At 39.0% G+C, this 17922-nt stretch overlaps 3 protein-coding genes and 1 long non-coding RNA gene across 5 annotated transcripts in view; 2 read left to right on the top strand and 2 right to left on the bottom strand.

Annotated features, from left to right (window-relative positions):
• Positions 1-574: 574 nt before the first annotated feature.
• On the bottom strand, positions 575-14948 carry LOC144082381 (uncharacterized). The gene is made up of 3 exons (XR_013303232.1): positions 14611-14948; positions 13648-13705; positions 575-1484 (listed from the first exon to the last, which is right to left on the bottom strand). It is a non-coding gene; the product is annotated as an uncharacterized LOC144082381 (long non-coding RNA).
• On the top strand, positions 6756-13153 carry LOC144072393 (protein-glutamine gamma-glutamyltransferase 2-like). Its single transcript, XM_077597568.1, has 15 exons — positions 6756-6768; positions 6823-7008; positions 7090-7323; positions 8612-8730; positions 8816-8944; positions 9777-9945; positions 10012-10144; positions 10203-10306; positions 10402-10490; positions 10717-10870; positions 11711-11799; positions 11926-12109; positions 12483-12643; positions 12763-12899; positions 12985-13153. Exons 1-15 carry the CDS (start codon positions 6756-6758, stop codon positions 13151-13153), a joined length of 2070 nt encoding a protein of 689 aa, XP_077453694.1.
• On the top strand, positions 14119-17285 carry szrd1 (SUZ RNA binding domain containing 1). Its single transcript, XM_077609505.1, has 4 exons — positions 14119-14262; positions 15253-15302; positions 15624-15899; positions 16045-17285. The coding sequence occupies exons 1-4, from the start codon at positions 14215-14217 to the stop codon at positions 16154-16156; spliced, it is 486 nt and encodes a 161-aa protein (XP_077465631.1). The 5' UTR covers positions 14119-14214; the 3' UTR covers positions 16157-17285.
• Positions 17244-17922, bottom strand: part of atp13a2 (ATPase cation transporting 13A2) — a 16339-nt gene continuing 15660 nt past the window's right edge. For both annotated transcript variants that reach the window (XM_077609469.1, XM_077609460.1), the window contains exon 29: positions 17244-17917. In XM_077609469.1, the coding sequence (XP_077465595.1) occupies positions 17753-17917 (165 nt within the window). In that variant the 3' untranslated portion in view covers positions 17244-17752. The remainder of the gene's footprint in view (positions 17918-17922) is intronic.

Below are 17922 nucleotides of genomic sequence, written 5' to 3'. Positions count from 1 at the left end.
GTTCTTTGTAGAACAAGGTCAGAATTTTGAGTTTGAGTTATTTAATAAAGGCACAATACAACTTCATACAATTCTCAATATACATCATTTTTGTGGTTATGTGACTTGATATTTGTTTCGTTTTTTTAAAATCATATTTATAGACTCACTCGAGTTGTTCTTTTTACAGACGTCTGCTGTCTTGTGGTCCGCCTGCTCTATTATCTCTGACTTTGGTTCTTTTGGCCATCATGTGGCTCCAAACCACACACACACACACACACAACCACACACATGCACGTACAGTCGCAGTTTTGCGGCCTTTTTGTTTATTTGGTCGCATTGACCAATCAGAGAGGTCTAGTGGAATCCAAAACAAGAAGTATAGCCGCAAAAGACTCCGATAAAACATTTGAAATGATTTTTCTACATTGTAAAATGGGCTTTTTTATGGATTAGTTTTAACTTTACACTAATGCTGAAATCCATTGAAAAGCATTGTTGTATAAATCTATTTATACGTGCACAACTCTAGTAAGGAGTAGTTGCCCTTCATACCAACAAATGGGTACATGTACAAATTATTGATCATATGTACAGTTTCCAAATATTTTTAATGTTATTTTGTGGATGGACAATTTTGGGGGGGAGATACCCACTTGTCAACACAGTTTCTGCCTTTAAGGTGCTCTGTATGTTAAACAATGTTGGGATAAAAAGACAATCTTTGGATTGAAATGGCACAGAAATGTCATTATTATGATATTCAAATATTTTTGGTTTGTCTTTATTTTGGTGAAGCCCCTCACTTTTTACCACATTTTCTTTATTTAAAGTCTTTAAGTGAGGCGAGTTATTGTATTTCTGTTGAGTTTCTTTTTTTTTTTTTTTTACTAAGGACTGTTAACATTTTATGTTTATATTTTGGTACCAATAAAGTTGTCCAAGTGATGTTAATGCAACATGTGGTCGACAAATAAGGATGATACATTAAATTCAAATAAAATTGATGCCACCTCGTTTCATAAATAGGGAAACAGGTGTGTAGAAACAACTGACATCAATCACATCAAATACATCAAATAATACACAATAATAATAAAACCTACAACAAAGAAACATCTCTATTCTGAGCACTGGAACCAGATGACTTGAAACTTTGTTTTAAATGATTCTCTTCTATTTTTGTTGTTCGATGTTTGTGCAATTGACATCAGTGTTTATACTTTGCCACAGTTAGGTTGCTCCAAATTATTATTATTTTCCTTAAATCCATACTATATAAAATACGACCTATATTTCTCCTAAGTGTGTATTTGATAAGCATGAATGACATAAATGTTCTACTCCTCTGACTATGAGTGTTTTAAGTTACAGGTGTGAATTTGTGGGCGGAAAAAAAAGACATTTAAGGTCCTAATGAAGAATGAAAGAATTTAGGTTTGAAGTGGTGTCCTTCCGAAGGAGAAATAGGAAGTGAGTGTTCCAAGCCTGCAGCCTTCCACCTAAAAACAGAATTATGAGTAGATGAGGTCAGATCAGATGTGAACAGCCCACTCTAGTTACACGTGCTTCAAATATCCAGGAGGACCATGCAGGAACTGTCACATCGCTTGAGGCGAATCACACATACACACACACACGAACTGAGTGCCACTGCAATCATGAGTCAAGGTAAGTGGAAAGAAGCATTTTTTTAAACTGTCTCAATTTCATGATAACTTTTTATAATAACTTATTGGCCTTCTCCGGGATCCCTTTCTGGAGTTTATTTTGAGGGGGCCGGTCGTTAAATTAATCCTCCAGAGGAAAGGAAATGCTGAGAGACACATTTTCATACTCAAGATATATTCATGTTGTAAGGAAGGTTTATGTTCAAGTTGAAAAAGATGGAGGAAAAATGTTCATTTGGGGGGAATTTGTAGCGGTACAAAGACACATGCAATGATCAAGGTTGTTTTATGACAATAAGAAAAAGACGTCAAGTGAGTATATTGCTAGAATTTTGCATTGAATGCAAATAAAGGATGCTCATCAATGTAGTAACCAATCCAAAATATTCTCAAAATTAAAAACGTACTATATATGGTCTTTTTTTCTATAATTAAAAAAAAAGGCAAACTGTACATTTTTAAGGAAAAATAGACTTGCTATAAATGTTTCTAACAAATATAAGCCTTGCTCTACATGGACTTAAAAAAAGCGTTACTATACATGGTCATTTTTAAAACAAATTAATTGCCCTAACATACTATACATGGTCTTTTGTTTTTAAGAAAAAAAGCCTTATTCACTTTTTTATTTTACAAAAAGCCTTACTGTTCACAGTCGTTTTTAAGAAAGAGGCTTACTATAAATGGTCATTTTTTAACAAATTAATTGCCTTATAATACTATGTATATATAAATACACAAAATATATATATAAATACACTATATATATATATATATATATATATATATAGATAGATATATATATATATATATATATATATATATATATATATTACATTTATAGGGAAAAAAGCCTTACTATACATGGGCTTTATTTTAAGAAAAATAGCCTTACTATACATTGTCTTATTTTTAAGGAAAAAAGCCTTATGAGACATGGTCTTTTTTTAAAAGAAAAACAGCCTTACTATACATGGTCTTATTTTTAAGGAAAAAAAGGCTGTGTACAATGTATAGCAAGGCCTTTTTTTCCTTAAAAATAGGACCATGTATAGTAAGGCTGCTTTTCTTTTTTAAAAAGACCATGTATAGTAAGGCTATTTTTCTTCAAATAAACACCATGTATAGTATACATGGTCTTTATTTTAAGAAAAATAGCCTTGCTATGCATGGTCTTTTTTTAAAGAAAAAAAAACTTAATATGCATGGTCTTTTTTTTAAGAAAAAAAGCCTTACTATACATTGTCTTATTTTTAAGGAGAAAAAAAAGCCTTACTATACATTGTCTTATTTTTAAGAAAAAAGCCTTACTATACATGGTCTTTTTTAAGAAAAAAAAAAGCCTTACTATACAATGTATAGTAAGGCTTTTTTTCCTAAAAATAAGACCATGTATAGTAAGGCTTTTTTAAAATAAGACAATGTATAGTAAGGCTATTTTTCTTAAAATAAAGACCATGTATAGTAAGGGTTTTTTGTCTTTAAAAAAGACCATGTATAGTATATACATGGTCTTTATTTTAAGAAAAAAGCCTTACTATAAATGGTCTATATTTTAAGAAAAAAGCCTTACTATACATGGTCTTTTTTTAAGAAAAAAAGCCTTACAATACATGGTCTTTTTTAAAGAAAAAAACCCTTACTATACATGGTCTTTTTTAACAAATACACATGCCTTCCTATGCATGGCCTACTCTTTTTTTAAATCAAAAATAGCCTTTTCTATACAAGAGCTTTTTTTACAAGAAAAAAAAGTTTTCATCACTTCTTTTTTTTAACAAAAAGCCTTACTATACATGGTCTTTTTTAAAGAAAAAAAGCCTTACTATACATGGTCTTTTTTAAGGAAAAAAGCCTTACTATACATGGTCTTTTTTAAAGAAAAATAGCCTTACTATACATGGTCTTTTTTAACAAATACTATATGTTTTGACGAAAGTTTGGCGACACTCTTTTTCCTTGTCAACGATAATGTCAAATATTTATTCATCTTATTAGACGTGCTTCATAACTGAGCAAAGAATACCCCGAGATTTGGTACAAACGTAAAGCTGGCATGCAAAATGACTTGAATGGCTGGACATTGTAAGGCTTTTTCTTTAAAAAAAAGTGGTCTATGTAAAGTAAAGCTTTTATTTGTTTAAAAAATAAATACTATGTATATATAGTCAGGCTTTTTTCTTTAAAAATGACCATGTATATTAAGGGTTTTTATTAAAAAATGACCATGTATAGTAAGGCTTTTTTATTTAAAAAAAACGACCATGTACAGTAAAGCGTTTTTCTTAAAAGACGACATAGTATAGTAAGGCTTTTTTTCTTAAAAAATGACATAGTATTGTAAGGCTTTTTTCTTAAAAAACAACATAGTATAGGCTTTTTTCTTAAAAAACAACATAGTATAGGCTTTTTTCTTTAAAGACGACATAGTAAGTATAGTAAGGCTTATTTTCTTTAAAAACGACACAGTATAGTAAGGCTTTTTTGTCTTTAAAACGACATAGTATAGTAAGGCTTTTTATTTACAAAAAAGACCATGTATAGTAAGGCTTTTTTCTTAAAAAATGACCATGTATAGGAAGGCTTTTTTGTTTAAAAAAGACCATGTATAGTAAGGCTTTTTTTCTTAAAAAACGACATAGTATAGTAAGGGTTTTTTTCCTAAAAAAACGACATAGTATAGTATGGCTTTTTTCCCTTAAAAAAACGACATAGTATAGCGTGGCTTTTTTTCTTGAAAAACGACATAGTAGAGGAAGGCTTTTTCCCTAAAAAACGACATAGTATAGTATGGCTTTTCCCCCTAAAAAACGACATAGTATAGTATGGCTTTTTTCCTTTAAAAAACGACATAGTATAGTATGGCTTTTTTTCTTAAAAAATGACATAGTATAGTAAGGCTTTTTTTCTTAAAAAACGACATAGTATAGTATGGCTTTTCCCCCCTAAAAAAGACATAGTATAGCATGGCTTTTTTTCTTGAAAAACGACATAGTAGAGGAAGGCTTTTTCCCTAAAAAACGACATAGTATAGTATGGCTTTCCCCCCTAAAAAACGACATAGTATAGTATGGCTTTTTTCCTTTAAAAAACGACATAGTATAATAAGGCTTTTTTTCCTAAAAAAACGACATAGTATAGCATGGCTTTTTTTCTTGAAAAACGACATAGTAGAGGAAGCCTTTTTTTCTTAAAAAACATTTCAGAAGACACTGTGGTCCAGTGGCAAGAACAATGGGTTGAAATTGAAGTTGGACACAAGTTCAAATCTGGAGTGAGTTCAAGTCCACTCTTTGCAAATCTCAAATTGTTTATTGAGGTGATGAAAATGATAAATATAACTTCCAATCATCTCATTTCAGAAGTCACTGTGGTCCAGTGGGAAAGACAATGGGTCAGACAGACCTCAAGTTAGTGGATTTGACTGCCATGTGGGAGATGGGGTTCGAATCCCGCTCTCGTTTGACTAATCACTACACTAGTAGTTCAGTAAATGGCTAATCCTTTTTTCATTCAAATAAAGACTTAGTCATTTTTTTCAGCAAAACAATATTTCCGGTCAGCCTTCGGCTGACCGGAAGACAGTTGGGAGGGGGGGTTCCTGGTGGTGTTCGACAGTCGGCCTGCGGCCGACTGCCGACACCATACAGTCGTTGACTGGCGACACCGGGATGTGAACCCTCGACACCCACGTCGCAGGCAGGTGACTTACCCACTACACCACGAGGCGGCCCGCCTATAAATGATTGGAAGTTATATTTATCCTTTTCATTACCTAAATAAACAATTTGAGAATTGCAAAGAGTGGAATTGAACTCATTCCTGATTTGAACTTGAGTCCACCTGAAGTTCTGACCCATTGTCTTTGCCACTGGACCACAGTGACTTCTGAAATGATGTGATTGGAAGTTATATCTATCCTTTTCATTACCTCAATAAACAATTTGAGAATTGCAAAGAGTGGAATTGAACTCACTCCTGATTTGAACTTGAGTCCACCAGAAATTCTGACCGTTTGTCTTTGCAACTGGACCACAGTGACTTCTGAAATGAAGTGATTGGAAGTTATATTTATCCTTTTCATTACCTCAATAAACAATTTGTGAATTGCAAAGAGTGGAATTGAACTCACTCCTGATTCCCACCTCAAGTTCTGAACCAATATTTTTGCCAATGGACCACAGCAATAACTAGGAGAAGAACCAGAAGTCAGATTTATTCTCCGACTTTCTTAGCCTTACTATACTATGTCGATTTTTTAAAGAAAAAAAGCCTTACTATATACACACAAGCCTTCCTATGCATGGCCTACTTTTTTTTAACGAAAAATAGCCTTTTCTATACATGAGCTTTTTTTTTACAAGAAAAAAATAGTTTACTATAAATGAGCTTTTTTTTTACGAGAAAAAAATAATTTACTATACATGGTCTTTTTTAAGAAAAAAAGCCTTAGTATAGATTGTCTTATTTTTAAGAAAAAAAACAGTTTTAATCACTTCTTTTTTTTTACAAAAAGCCTTACTATATGTACATGGTCATTTTTAAGAAAAATAGCCTTACTATACATTGTCTTATTTTTAAGAAAAAAAACAGTTTTAATAACTTCTTTTTTTACAAAAAGACTTACTATACACAGTGTTTTTTAAGAAGAAAAAAAAAGGCTTACTATACATGGCCTACTTTTTTTTTAAAATAAAAAAATAGCCTTTTCTATGCATGGGCTAATTTTTTTACAAGAAAAAAAACTTACTATACATGGTCTTTTTTTATGATAGTTTTTCATTCAAAAATGATTCATTGAACAAGCCAGGGATTTATTTCACGTAGTACCTTACAGCAAAAAAGTTATCAATTTAAGAAGCTCCTGCTTTTGGCTGAAACAAATAATTGCTTTTTGTCATAACATTTTCCCCATCACATTGCTTTTTCTCTCTCTGAATTCCAAATTGGCTTGTAAGTGCGTGACCTTTCCCACTTTTTTACAACATAGGAGCAAAAAAGTGTTGGTTTTTATTTATTTAAAAAAAAAACACCTTTTTTTTCAAAATCAACATTTCTCAAAGAAAAGGAGAAAGTGTTTTGTGACGAGAGGCCTTTACAGAAATGAAGTCCAAACGTAGGTTCACACTAGCATGTTGTCATAGTCAAGCGCCTCGTGTGTTTGGCCCAGTTTTGGCTATCGAGCGCTGCGACCTGAACATCGATCGCAACAAGAGCGACCATCGCACGGAGCACTTCGCGGAGCAGCGTCTCGTCGTCAGACGAGGACAGGCCTTCACCATCTTTGTGCACTTGGAAGCCGGAAGCGCGACCCTGGAAGCCAACGACCCCCATCTGGCCTTGGTCGTCCGCACCGGTCAGAAAGCCTCCGCCGCCGCCGTCGCCAACGACTCCAGGCGCGCGTCTTCATTTAGATTTGACGCATCACTCCCCGCAGGTCTGCTTCCCAAAAGAGAATCAGACACCGAGGTTTCCTTCCCGCTCAGCGACTCCACAGTCGACATCAAGTGGAGCGCCTCGGCCGTCCGTGACCCCAGTGGCGACAAAGTGGTGGTCGCCATCGTATCCGACCCCTACGCACCCATCGGCCTCTACACGCTGACTGTGGAGCACCGCGGGAAGACGACCACCTTAGGGCAATTCACCTTGCTCTTTAACGCTTGGTGTCCGAGTATGTCATTGTTAATATGCTCCTCTTTGGATTCTGGCTACAATCTCAGAACGAATACAGAATTCTGACAACTTTTTTTTCTTCAGAAAAAGATGACCAATATTCTGACTTTTGTCAAAGAATTCAACAGATCAGATTTTTTTAAATGAGATTCAATTAGTAGATTAAAATGAGAAAGTTAGAAGTCCCAGAATATAATTTTGACTTATTCTGAGTCTTTGCCACTGTTTTTTTAAAGGAGGCCAAAATTCTGACTTTAATCTTAAAATTATGTAGTCAGAATTCTCAGAAAAATCTCAAAATGCTGAGAAAAAAGTCAAAATTCTGACTTTAATCTTAAAATTATGTAGTCAGAATTCTCAGAACAAAGTCAGAATTCTGAGGGAAAAAAGTCAAAGTTCTGAGAACAAAGTCAAAATTCTGACATTAATCTTAAAATTATGTAGTCAGAATTCTCAGAACAAAGTCAGAATTTTGAGAAAGAAAAGTCAAAATTTTGAGAAAGAAAAGTCAAAATTTTGAGAAAGAAAAGTCAAAATTTTGAGAAAGAAAAGTCAAAATTTTTAGAAAGAAAAGTCAAAATTCTGAGAACAAGTACAGAATTCTGAGAACAAGTACAGAATTCTGAGAACAAGTACAGAATTCTGACGTCATTCAAATCTAAAGTCTGAATTTAATATCAGAGTTTAAAATCTGACTTTTAGGGTCAGAATTTGACTTTAGACTCTGAATTCTAACTTTAAAGTGTAAATACTGTCCACCTCTTGTTTCTGTTCTTTTGACCTTACATACCTGTCAACCTCTGCCGATAACTGCCCTTATAAATGATTATGATTCCCCTTACAAACCCCCAAAAAACCTTACAAACACCGTACGAGTCGTACGGTGTTTGTAAGGTTTTTTGGGGGTTTGTAAGGGGAATCATAATCATTTATAAGGGCAGTTATCGGCAGAGGTTGACAGGTATGCCCTTATCCTCTTGCTTGTGTAGATTTCAAATCAATACTAGGACCAAGTTCTAGTGCAGGGGTGGGCAAACCGGTCCTCGAGGGCCACTGAGGGTGCAGGTTTTTGCTCCAACCGATCCAGCACAGACACTTTGACCACTGAGATTTCTGAAGAAAACAAGAAGCACAATCCAGTAATTGCACTTGTAGGACACCAGATTGGTGAAAAGGTGTCCTCTTTATGGGTTGGAATGAAAACCCACACCCACTGCGGCCCTTTGTGGAATAGTTTCCCCACCCCTGTTCTCGTGTGTACAGTAACAATGTTCACCTTCCCACAGACGATAGCGTATACATGCGCAGCGAAGACAAGAGGCAAGAGTATGTTTTGGCTCAGCATGGGCAGATCTTCCGGGGCACATACAAACGCATCAAGGGCACGCCGTGGAATTACGGACAGGTGTGTATGCATTGCACCAATGCATGGAGTAAATTAAAAAGTGCATCAACTAATTGGTGAAAGCCTCCATGTGCTCTGTTGGCAGTTTGAAGCAGGAATTCTAGACATCTGTCTGAAGATCCTGGATGACAACCCCAAATTTAGGTCGGACGCCGATCAGGACTGTTCGGCCAGGAAGAATCCCATCTACGTGACACGTGTCCTGAGCGCCATGGTAAGTACCGTATTTCTCGGACTATAAGTCACACCTGGTACTCGGACGATTCGCCGAAAGACGTTTCGCCGACGGACAGTTCGCCGAACGGACGTTTCGCCGAAACGGAATTCGCGCGCTCACCCCGCCCCCCGGATCGTGTGTCTACATGTTTTTCAACCTTGGCCCACGGGCCATATACGGCCCGTTACATATAACATTCATTTAGGAATAAAAAGGGCATGTACTGCCCCCCGCTGGACATATTTCTAAACACAAGTACGTACTATAATGTGCTGCCAATTTTTTATATTTTTTATTTTATCCTTGCGTTTAAAGTAGTAGCCATTTGGAGATCACGCAGAACAGAACGTGACAGAAGAAATAGAGAAAATAAAGTAGTAGTAACAGTAAGTACTACTGTAATGAAATTGTAAATCCAGAAATCCTACTCCAGAAAACTTACCAGCATAGAAAACGTTAATCTTTGAATTAAGGTTCTCAGCAAATCATTTTGAATATATATTTTGTATATGACTCGCAGGCCGAGATTGAAAAACATATACACACACGATCCGGGGGCGGGGCGAGCGCGCGAATCCCGTTCCGGCGAAACGTCCGTTCGGCGAACTGTCCGTCGGCAAAACGTCTTTCGGCGAATCGTCCGGTCACGGTCGCACCTGAGTATTAATCACAGACCTGGCCAATCTATGGAAAACCGTAGGAATTAAAGTCCGGAAAATAGGGTAATTCATACCAAGGAATACACTACGCCAAACATTCTGGTGCCGTTTTTGTGGTTCCGGCATGAGCGCCAGGTTCCGCCGTTCCAATGAAATTGTCAATACATCAGATCAACAGTAATGATGACAATGGAGTTCTGGTGGGAGAGTGGTATGACTTTACCGGAGGAGTTCATCCGGGCCACTGGGTCGGTAGCGGGGACATCCTGCGCCAATGGGCGGAGAGCGGCCCGGTTTCCTTCGGCCAGTGCTGGGTGTTTGCCGCCGTTGGCTGCACAGGTGGGTAGAAGCTCCTGAAGAAAAATACGCTTCAAACGCTCAATAAGGTCGGATGGTCTTCCCCAGTGTCTCGCGCCCTGGGAATTCCTTGCCGGGTGGTCACAAACTTCGGCTCGGCTCACGACAGTAACGCCAACCTGATGATAGAAAACCTGTACGACGAGGATGGCGAAAGTATTTCGGATGGAGATTCGGTCTGGTGAGTAGAATCGGTCCCAATTACGGCAATTGTGAAAATCTTCAACCGGTCTCGGTAGGAACTTCCACGTTTGGGTGGACAGCTGGATGAGGCGTCCCGACTTGGGAAAAGAGTTTGACGGTTGGCAAACCAGTGATCCAACTCCACAGGAGAAGAGTGATGGTGAGTTCGGACCTCGGCTTTTACGATCACATCAACTATGATCCGACGTCCGGTGAAAATCCGAACAAATGAAATTAACTTCCGTGTGTTGTCAGGCGTTTACTGTTGTGGACCGGCTGCACTGAGGGCCATTAAGGAAGGAGAGCTTACCAAAAACTATGATGCACCCTTTATTTTTGCCGAGGTGAGTTGATCCTTGGAAAGATCTTTTATCGTGTTAACATTCCCCTGCAAAGTCATATTGCCAAGGTAAAAGTTGTCAGGCAATTCAAGATTATAACCAAGTTTTGAGTAATGGAGTACTTTTGGTTGGTGTTTGACAAATGTGACGACATCATCGATACCAAGTATGGGAATCGATCCGGGTTTGTTCATTCATGACGACATATTGTAACTTTGCGTTGGATTAGGTTAATGCGGATGTGGTGGATTTGGTGCGTCTGTCCAACGGAAAGTTTGTCAAGTTCAGTGGGTCGACAAAATCCGTCGGACGATTCATCAGCACCAAAGCCGTTGGTTCGGATGACAGATATGATATCACGCACGAGTACAAGTACTCTGAAGGTAAAATATAAACCGATTGCATTAAGCGGCATTAATTCCAGTGACTGTGTTAAGCATCAATAATCATATCATCATCAATGATTTGAAATTGGGTTCAATCTACAGTTAATTGAACACACTGCAAAGACAATATTTTTAATATTCAAACTGACTCATTTCGATGATTTGCTATAAACAATCAAGTTTATCAGTTTGAACCTTGAATATCTTGTCGGTCGTGTATTCAACTAAATATAGTTTGAACATTTATCGATTCTTCTCACGACGGGTGCGGAAATGCTAGAGCAAGGGTGTCAGAGTCGGGTTGGTTCGCGGGCCGCTTTAACGTCAATTTGATTTCACGTGGGCCGGACCATTTTAGATATAATATTTCTTTTTTTTTATAAATGGATTAAAAGAACTGGATTAAAAGCCCTGAATATTCAGTTTTTTATAGATCTAAAACAATGTTTATATTAGCTTTTTTATATATTTTTAGATTTTACATTTTTGAAGTAAAAACAGAAAAAAATGATTAAAAAATACAATTATTGATTTAAAAGGGGAAAATCAGGAAATTTAATATTCATCTATACTCTTCATTTTAATTTGATCCTAAAACAGAAAGTCGGCACTCATGATTTACTTTCCCGGGCCACACAAAATGATGCGGCGGGCCAGATTTGGCCCCCGGGCCGCCACTTTGACACGTGTGCTAGAGCCTGCTAGCCAGCCAATTGCAGTAGGATGATTTGGAAATGATCGTATTGTATTGATCGATGTTTAACAAAATGAATTGGGGTTGTACGTTGATTATCAGCAACTTTTTTTGACATCGGATTATGCCTTTTGATGGTTTAGGTTCCAAAGAGGAGCGAGAGGTCTACGAGAAGGCTCAACACCACAACAAACTCCAACAGAGAGGAGAGGAACCGGGCCTCCATCTCAAGGTTGACCATACGTAATTTTTTTCTAAAAATAAATACAAACTGACCGACTTGAATGAACATATGTAAAACTGAGCGAAAAATTACCCTTAATTTATCGACGCTTTGAAAATGTCCTCCTTATCGAAGATCAAGCTGGCTAAAAACATGATGGTGGGCTCCGACTTTGAGGTGTACGCCACCATCACCAACAATAGCATGGTGACAAAGAAGTGCACACTTCTGGTCTTCGCAAAAGCCGTGCTCTACAACGGCAAACGAGGGGAGAGCTGTGGATTTGCCTCAGACAGATTGGAGGTGCCCTCGGGAGAAGGTGAGAAACTCCATAAGATACAAAAGTACACAGTGGAAAACACATCAATACATTTAAATGTAAGATTACTGTATTTTCCGCAACTAAAAGACTTTTTCTCAAAAGACAGCAGTGCGTCTTATAATCCAATGCATTTTTCTCAACCACTTTATCCTCATTAGGGTCGCGGGGGGTGTGGTAGGCTATCCCAGGTGACCTCGGGCCAGAGGCGGGGGATACCCTGAATTGGTGGCCAGCCAATCGCAGGGCACAAAGAAACAAACAACCATTCACATTCACACTCATACCTAAGGGCAATTTAGAGTTGAGAAAACTCAAAATGATCCAGAGAATCTGTGACTGCAATTAAATCGAAGACCGATTGCATTTTTAGAGCGACGACTGCACCTTCAACTAGAATACGGCGCATACGGGTCGGTGATCACATCCGATCGCCTCATTCATGTGTCGGCCATCAGCATCGACAAGGAAACTATCGAATACCACAAGGCCGAGAAGACAATAGTGCTGGACGAGCCACTTGTAGAAATCAAGGTATGTTGGTTGTGATTTTTGTATGGTTACAGCCCTAGTATGGACTACGTAACCTCATTTAACAAACCAACAAATGAGCTTGGATTCTTTAAAAACATTGACGAAATGTACCTTCACAGCTGCTGGGGGAAGCCAAGGTGAAACAGCCAGTGTCGGCAAGGCTGAGCATGCGAAACCCATTGCCGGAAACACTCCAGGATTGCGCTTTCGCTGTTGGGGGGGCCGGTCTGGTTGAGGGCAAGCCCATCACGCTCAAGTAGGTCTTGAATCGAGCTCGGCCACGGCCGCAGGCCCGATGGGCGAATGAATGAGTTTGTGACTTTCTTGCGGTGTTCTGGCAGGATTGGTCGCGTGGGCCCCAAACGAGAAGCCACAACCACCGCCGTGTTCACTCCCACCGCAACCGGCTCCAGCGTACTGCTGGTCAGCTTTGACAGTGACAAATTGAAGAATATCAAGGCCTCAATCGCTGTTGTGGTGAAGGAAGGCGACGCTCTACATACCATCTAATCCCAGACTCTGACCATTGGACATTTTGGATGTTATAGCAGAATCTTTACTTTTATTTGATTTGAGCTCATTCACAACACACATCTTTGATTTGATTCCATTCAATTATCAGGTCTCTAGTCTTTAAGAATAAATGGTCATACTGTACTTAATAATATGCTGGACAAAATAAACTATAATCATCCATTTCCATGAGGCATCCGCAAATCATCATTCAGACACAGAATAAGCTCGGGGGTCTAATTTTGTTATACGCAGCTGTTGTATAATGACAATAAAGGCTTTTGACTTGACTTTGTTGAAATCAATGTAGGAAATCGTGTAGAATGTCAGTTTTTTTTTTTACATAAATACATAAATAAATGAGTTATCTGATATTTACAGTTATAGAGACCAAATCTATTTATACCGGGATGGTTGGGAATGGGTGGTCATGATTCACTGTTATAATACTTAAAATAATAGATAACATTTTAAGAATCCATCTTATTTACCTGATTCGGATCCTCCGGTGAACAAATAAAACTGGAAGGCTTTCATGTCCTTTGAATCCTAAGAAAAAAAGTCAAAATCTGGATTAAGGAAATGGGAAAACAATTTCAACATTTTGACATATTTTTTCATAAAAACACAAAATATAGCAAATGTACATTTGTGAATATAATACATAAAAAAAACAAGGTTGATTTTTTAAAAAACAATTCAAGTGGCTTGTCCCAATTCCCAAAACCAAAATATATTTTTCCCCAAGTGATCTTAATTTAATCCTATGACATTTGAGTAGATACTATACACAATTCAAAAACCAATGGACAACAATTTTTGAATAGGAGTTACAAGTCACTATTGATACTGAATTTGACAAAAAAATGAATCTCACAGGGGCAAAACGATGAATTATATTAATGGAGACTTTTTCTAAAACCTAATTTATTTATGAAGAAAATCTCTGAGGGTCGGGTGGAGGATGCCGTCACAGTGACGTGCCTGTTGGCAGAGAGGCGGACCCGGCTGTGCCGCAGCCGCAGCCGCCGAGCAGCGTGTCTCCAGCAACATGAAACATGGATGAGGAGGTGTCGGAAAGTTGGGAAGAAGCGGCCGATAACGGGGTAAAGCGACACGGGACCACCCCGACATTGATTCCAAACACCGTGACTAGAATGGCGTTCGCTTTCGAGACTCGCTCGATGTGCGCGGCCGGTCCCGCGGGCCAACAATGCGGCTGGAGCTAGCGCGTTAGCACGGACAAAGTTAGCCAGCTAACGCCGAGCGGATGGCAACGTAGCCCGGCCGAAGGCGAACCAACTCGAGGGCGAACCATTTGAACAAAAACTCACCCCCACGCCGCGCGCGTGTGCTGCGAACCCTTCTCGTTGACACGAGTTTCCGTTTTTGACCATGCTAATGCTAACGCTACTACGGCTGCCACAAAAAATAGAACGCGGACGCCGGCTCACCTTTTACCGAAGCGCCTTCTCTCACGGCGACCGCGTCTCTAATTCTAGTTCCATATTTGATATGTTACCTTAAAACCAAGGCTTCATAACACTTAAGACGACGCCTAAGCGCGTTGTCGGTCGTTTAGCTCCGTTTTATTCAGCCCGGTTCCAACTTTTGACAAAGTTGCCGTGTTGGATTTTCGAGTTGGTTTTAAAATAGCTCTAGCCTAACAGCGCCTTCCCTTGGCGAGCTCCGTTTGTGACGCGGCCAAGGCAGCCATTTAACGATGGTCCCTAGCGATCAAGTTTGCAACTCAAGTTAGCTTAGCGCCGACCAATGACGTCAGCGTCGCGGCGCCAGGTGGCGCGCCTAACCGGAAGTAGTTTGTCATCATGATTTTAAAACTACCTAACTCAATTTGTATCCAATAACAACATAACTTTTCCCCTTACGCGATTGTTGGCATATTTTGGTGAATACAGTCATCTAGGTTAGAATTAGTGACTTGACAGCTGCCCCCTGCGTAGCCAAATTATAAATAGGTTGTAACTCAACCCTGCTTTCCTCCTCACTTGCCCATTACCTTCCACACTTACTTTATTTCTTCACTGCTATCAATTTGCTTTACAATAATTCATATTTGCATTTTTGTTCCGCAGGAAATGGAAAAGAGGTTAGAGGAGAAGCTAAGAATTAGCCAGAAAGAAAAGTAAGGATTTTTTTTTAATCGAGATGTACTGAAGAGACATGACTGTAATTTCACACAATTCCTCATTTTCAGGGGTCAAGAATTGTCCCCTTCCATTAAAATATTAAATTAAGTGTATTCTATATACTGGTTAAACTGTGTGACTGTAGGAAGGTTGTTGGCCTGTTTCCTTATTTCTGTGTTATAAGTGCGAATACACAACAGTTACTGTGCGGTTTGTTTATAATCAGTGCATTTTTGGTTCTGGTTACACATTTGTTGTCACTCGCCGTCAAGACTACGTCCCTCACCAACCTTTCATTTGCCGACCGCCGTTTCCAGAGAGTCAAGTAACCACCATTGTTCCTCCCGCTCGCCACTGAGAATGGCCATGGTCATCCAGGACGATTCCCTACCGGCGGCACCTCCGCCTCAGATTCGCATCTTGAAGCGGCCCGCCAATAATGGCGTACTTGGTTCGGGTCTGAACCAGAACAGGCCCACGCTGCAGGTCAAATCCCTGGCGCAGCGCGAGGCGGAGTACGCCGAGGCTCGCAAGAGAATTTTGGGCAGCGCCTGCCCGGAGGACTCGGGCCAGGAAAAGAACAGCGCTGACAGGTGAGTATTCATTAAAAAAAATTTTTTATATAATATATGTTTAGACAAAAACACCACCACTTGCGGTTATTGCAATTTCTAATCTGGGTCTTGTTCTAATAGTCTTGCATTGTCAACATTAGCTCTTGTCGCCGTTTTCCTCCAGAGCGACTCGCGCCAACTCTACATTGCCTTCAGAGGACAGCAGATCTACCAATCACACGGTCCGACCGCCAATCAGCCCAGACGGCACCCAAGGGTTCCGACAGCACAGATAAATTGGACCTACTCGGGGTTTGTTTGGGGGGGCCCGCCCAGGAGGGAGACGACTACACTATTTGGCTCCTAACTTTCTCCCCACTCGGCCCTCCCGAATTCTGTTTTGGCACTGTGACTATGAACGCGAACGCCTGGACCCACTGTGACGATCCCTTTAAAAGGAACACCTCACTCCACGTCTCCAAGCATGGACTACCAAAGAGGCGGAGTGAGGCCCATCCGCCAGCAATAATAGTCAAGACGTCACTTTATAGATGTGCTTTCTAATCATTCACGTTGGCTTTTTTCCCCCCTGCTTTTGGAGTATTTTTAAGGATTCTTGGCTTGGTCACTTTCACCTAAATCCTGAGTTTAGAGGGCTTACTTACATACAACATATGAAATGTAGCCATTGTTTTTCGGGAAGCATCTGGCGGTGTCGCAATGTAGCTTTAGCAGCGTGCCCCGTACGAGCACCATGCCATTTTGTTTGTCATTTGTTTAGGTTTTTTTGCCGGCCTTGCTCCTCGAACTAGCACGTCCTTCAAGTAGACTTGACAGTCCTTTTTTAAGTAGCTTTTCTGCCTTTTAAATATACAGAATGGAAGCAATGTCAGCAGTATTTGAAACTACGAACAAAAATGGAAATCAGGTTATCTTAATTTCGCTTTTGCTCCTTGAACGCTAGACCATGCCTTCTCCAGTACAAATGCAGGAGAAATACCTTGAACCGGACTCAGAATGAATTCATTAATACAAAACGATTTTTTTAGAAGAAAAAAAAACCTGTGCCAATATGTTGGCTCTTTGTTTGAAATGTTTTTGTGGATGGTTAAAATGGTCACTGCTGTAAATGAGTATGGGATTATTCAGCAGTTAGATGTTTTATAATGTTGACGTTTCCTGCCCCTCCCACGCGTATCGGTTTTTGTTCACAAAGACTAAGAAAGCCATATTTTGTGGTACAAGCCATCGGTGGAAAGGTCCAATTCCGCCTGCATCGCTTCTTTACTTCCTGGTGGTGCAAGTCAATGGAGAATAAGAGTAAAAAATAGCCAATGGAATGCCTCGCTATAGTGCGGCAGAAAACTGGCAATACAAACTGCCTGTAAATAAATAGATTTAATAAACTGATTTGCAAAAAAAAAAGCTTGATTCCTGAATATCTGCAAAAATATCATAAAAACAACATTTAATTAGATTATCTACATTAAGGTTCATAACTTTTTTGCCACTATGCCACTACACTAGATATGAAACGATGCATAAAGTATGATTTACATATGAACGTTCATCCTTTAGTGCCTTTTTTTAAGAGAACAAAATTAGTATAATCTATTTTCTGATCTCTATGAATTCCAGATTTAAGGCTGTAATTGACTAATTACAATTTAGTATTAAAAGCCAAACATTTATTTTAGGCTTGATTTGTCCAATTACTTTTGGTCCCTTTAAAAGGTAGGAGTTAAACAAATATTTAAAAGTTCAACAGCATTCCTCTGATTTGGATGTACAAAATAGCTTCATATGAAAGGTAAACGTTTGAAATAAATACATTTTTTCATCTCTAGTGTGATAATGTTTTAGTGAAAATGACTGTTCCAATTATTTTCAGGCTAGTTTATGCCATTGACCGTGTGCCCCAAAGGGTACAGTGTTTGGTTGAGGGGCGGCCATGAGCGGTCACACAGGACAGAGTTGAGCTGTTTGTACTTTTTCTTGGACAAACGCTTTGGGCAGAGGCAGCAAAGATAGTTCAGACCACCCACATCGACCAGCATCTGCA

Source organism: Stigmatopora argus, chromosome 1, assembly GCF_051989625.1.
Source record: "Stigmatopora argus isolate UIUO_Sarg chromosome 1, RoL_Sarg_1.0, whole genome shotgun sequence".
NCBI lineage: Eukaryota > Metazoa > Chordata > Actinopteri > Syngnathiformes > Syngnathidae > Stigmatopora > Stigmatopora argus.
Note: the sequence above shows the minus strand (reverse complement) of the source record. Positions and strands in the feature narration are given on the sequence as shown.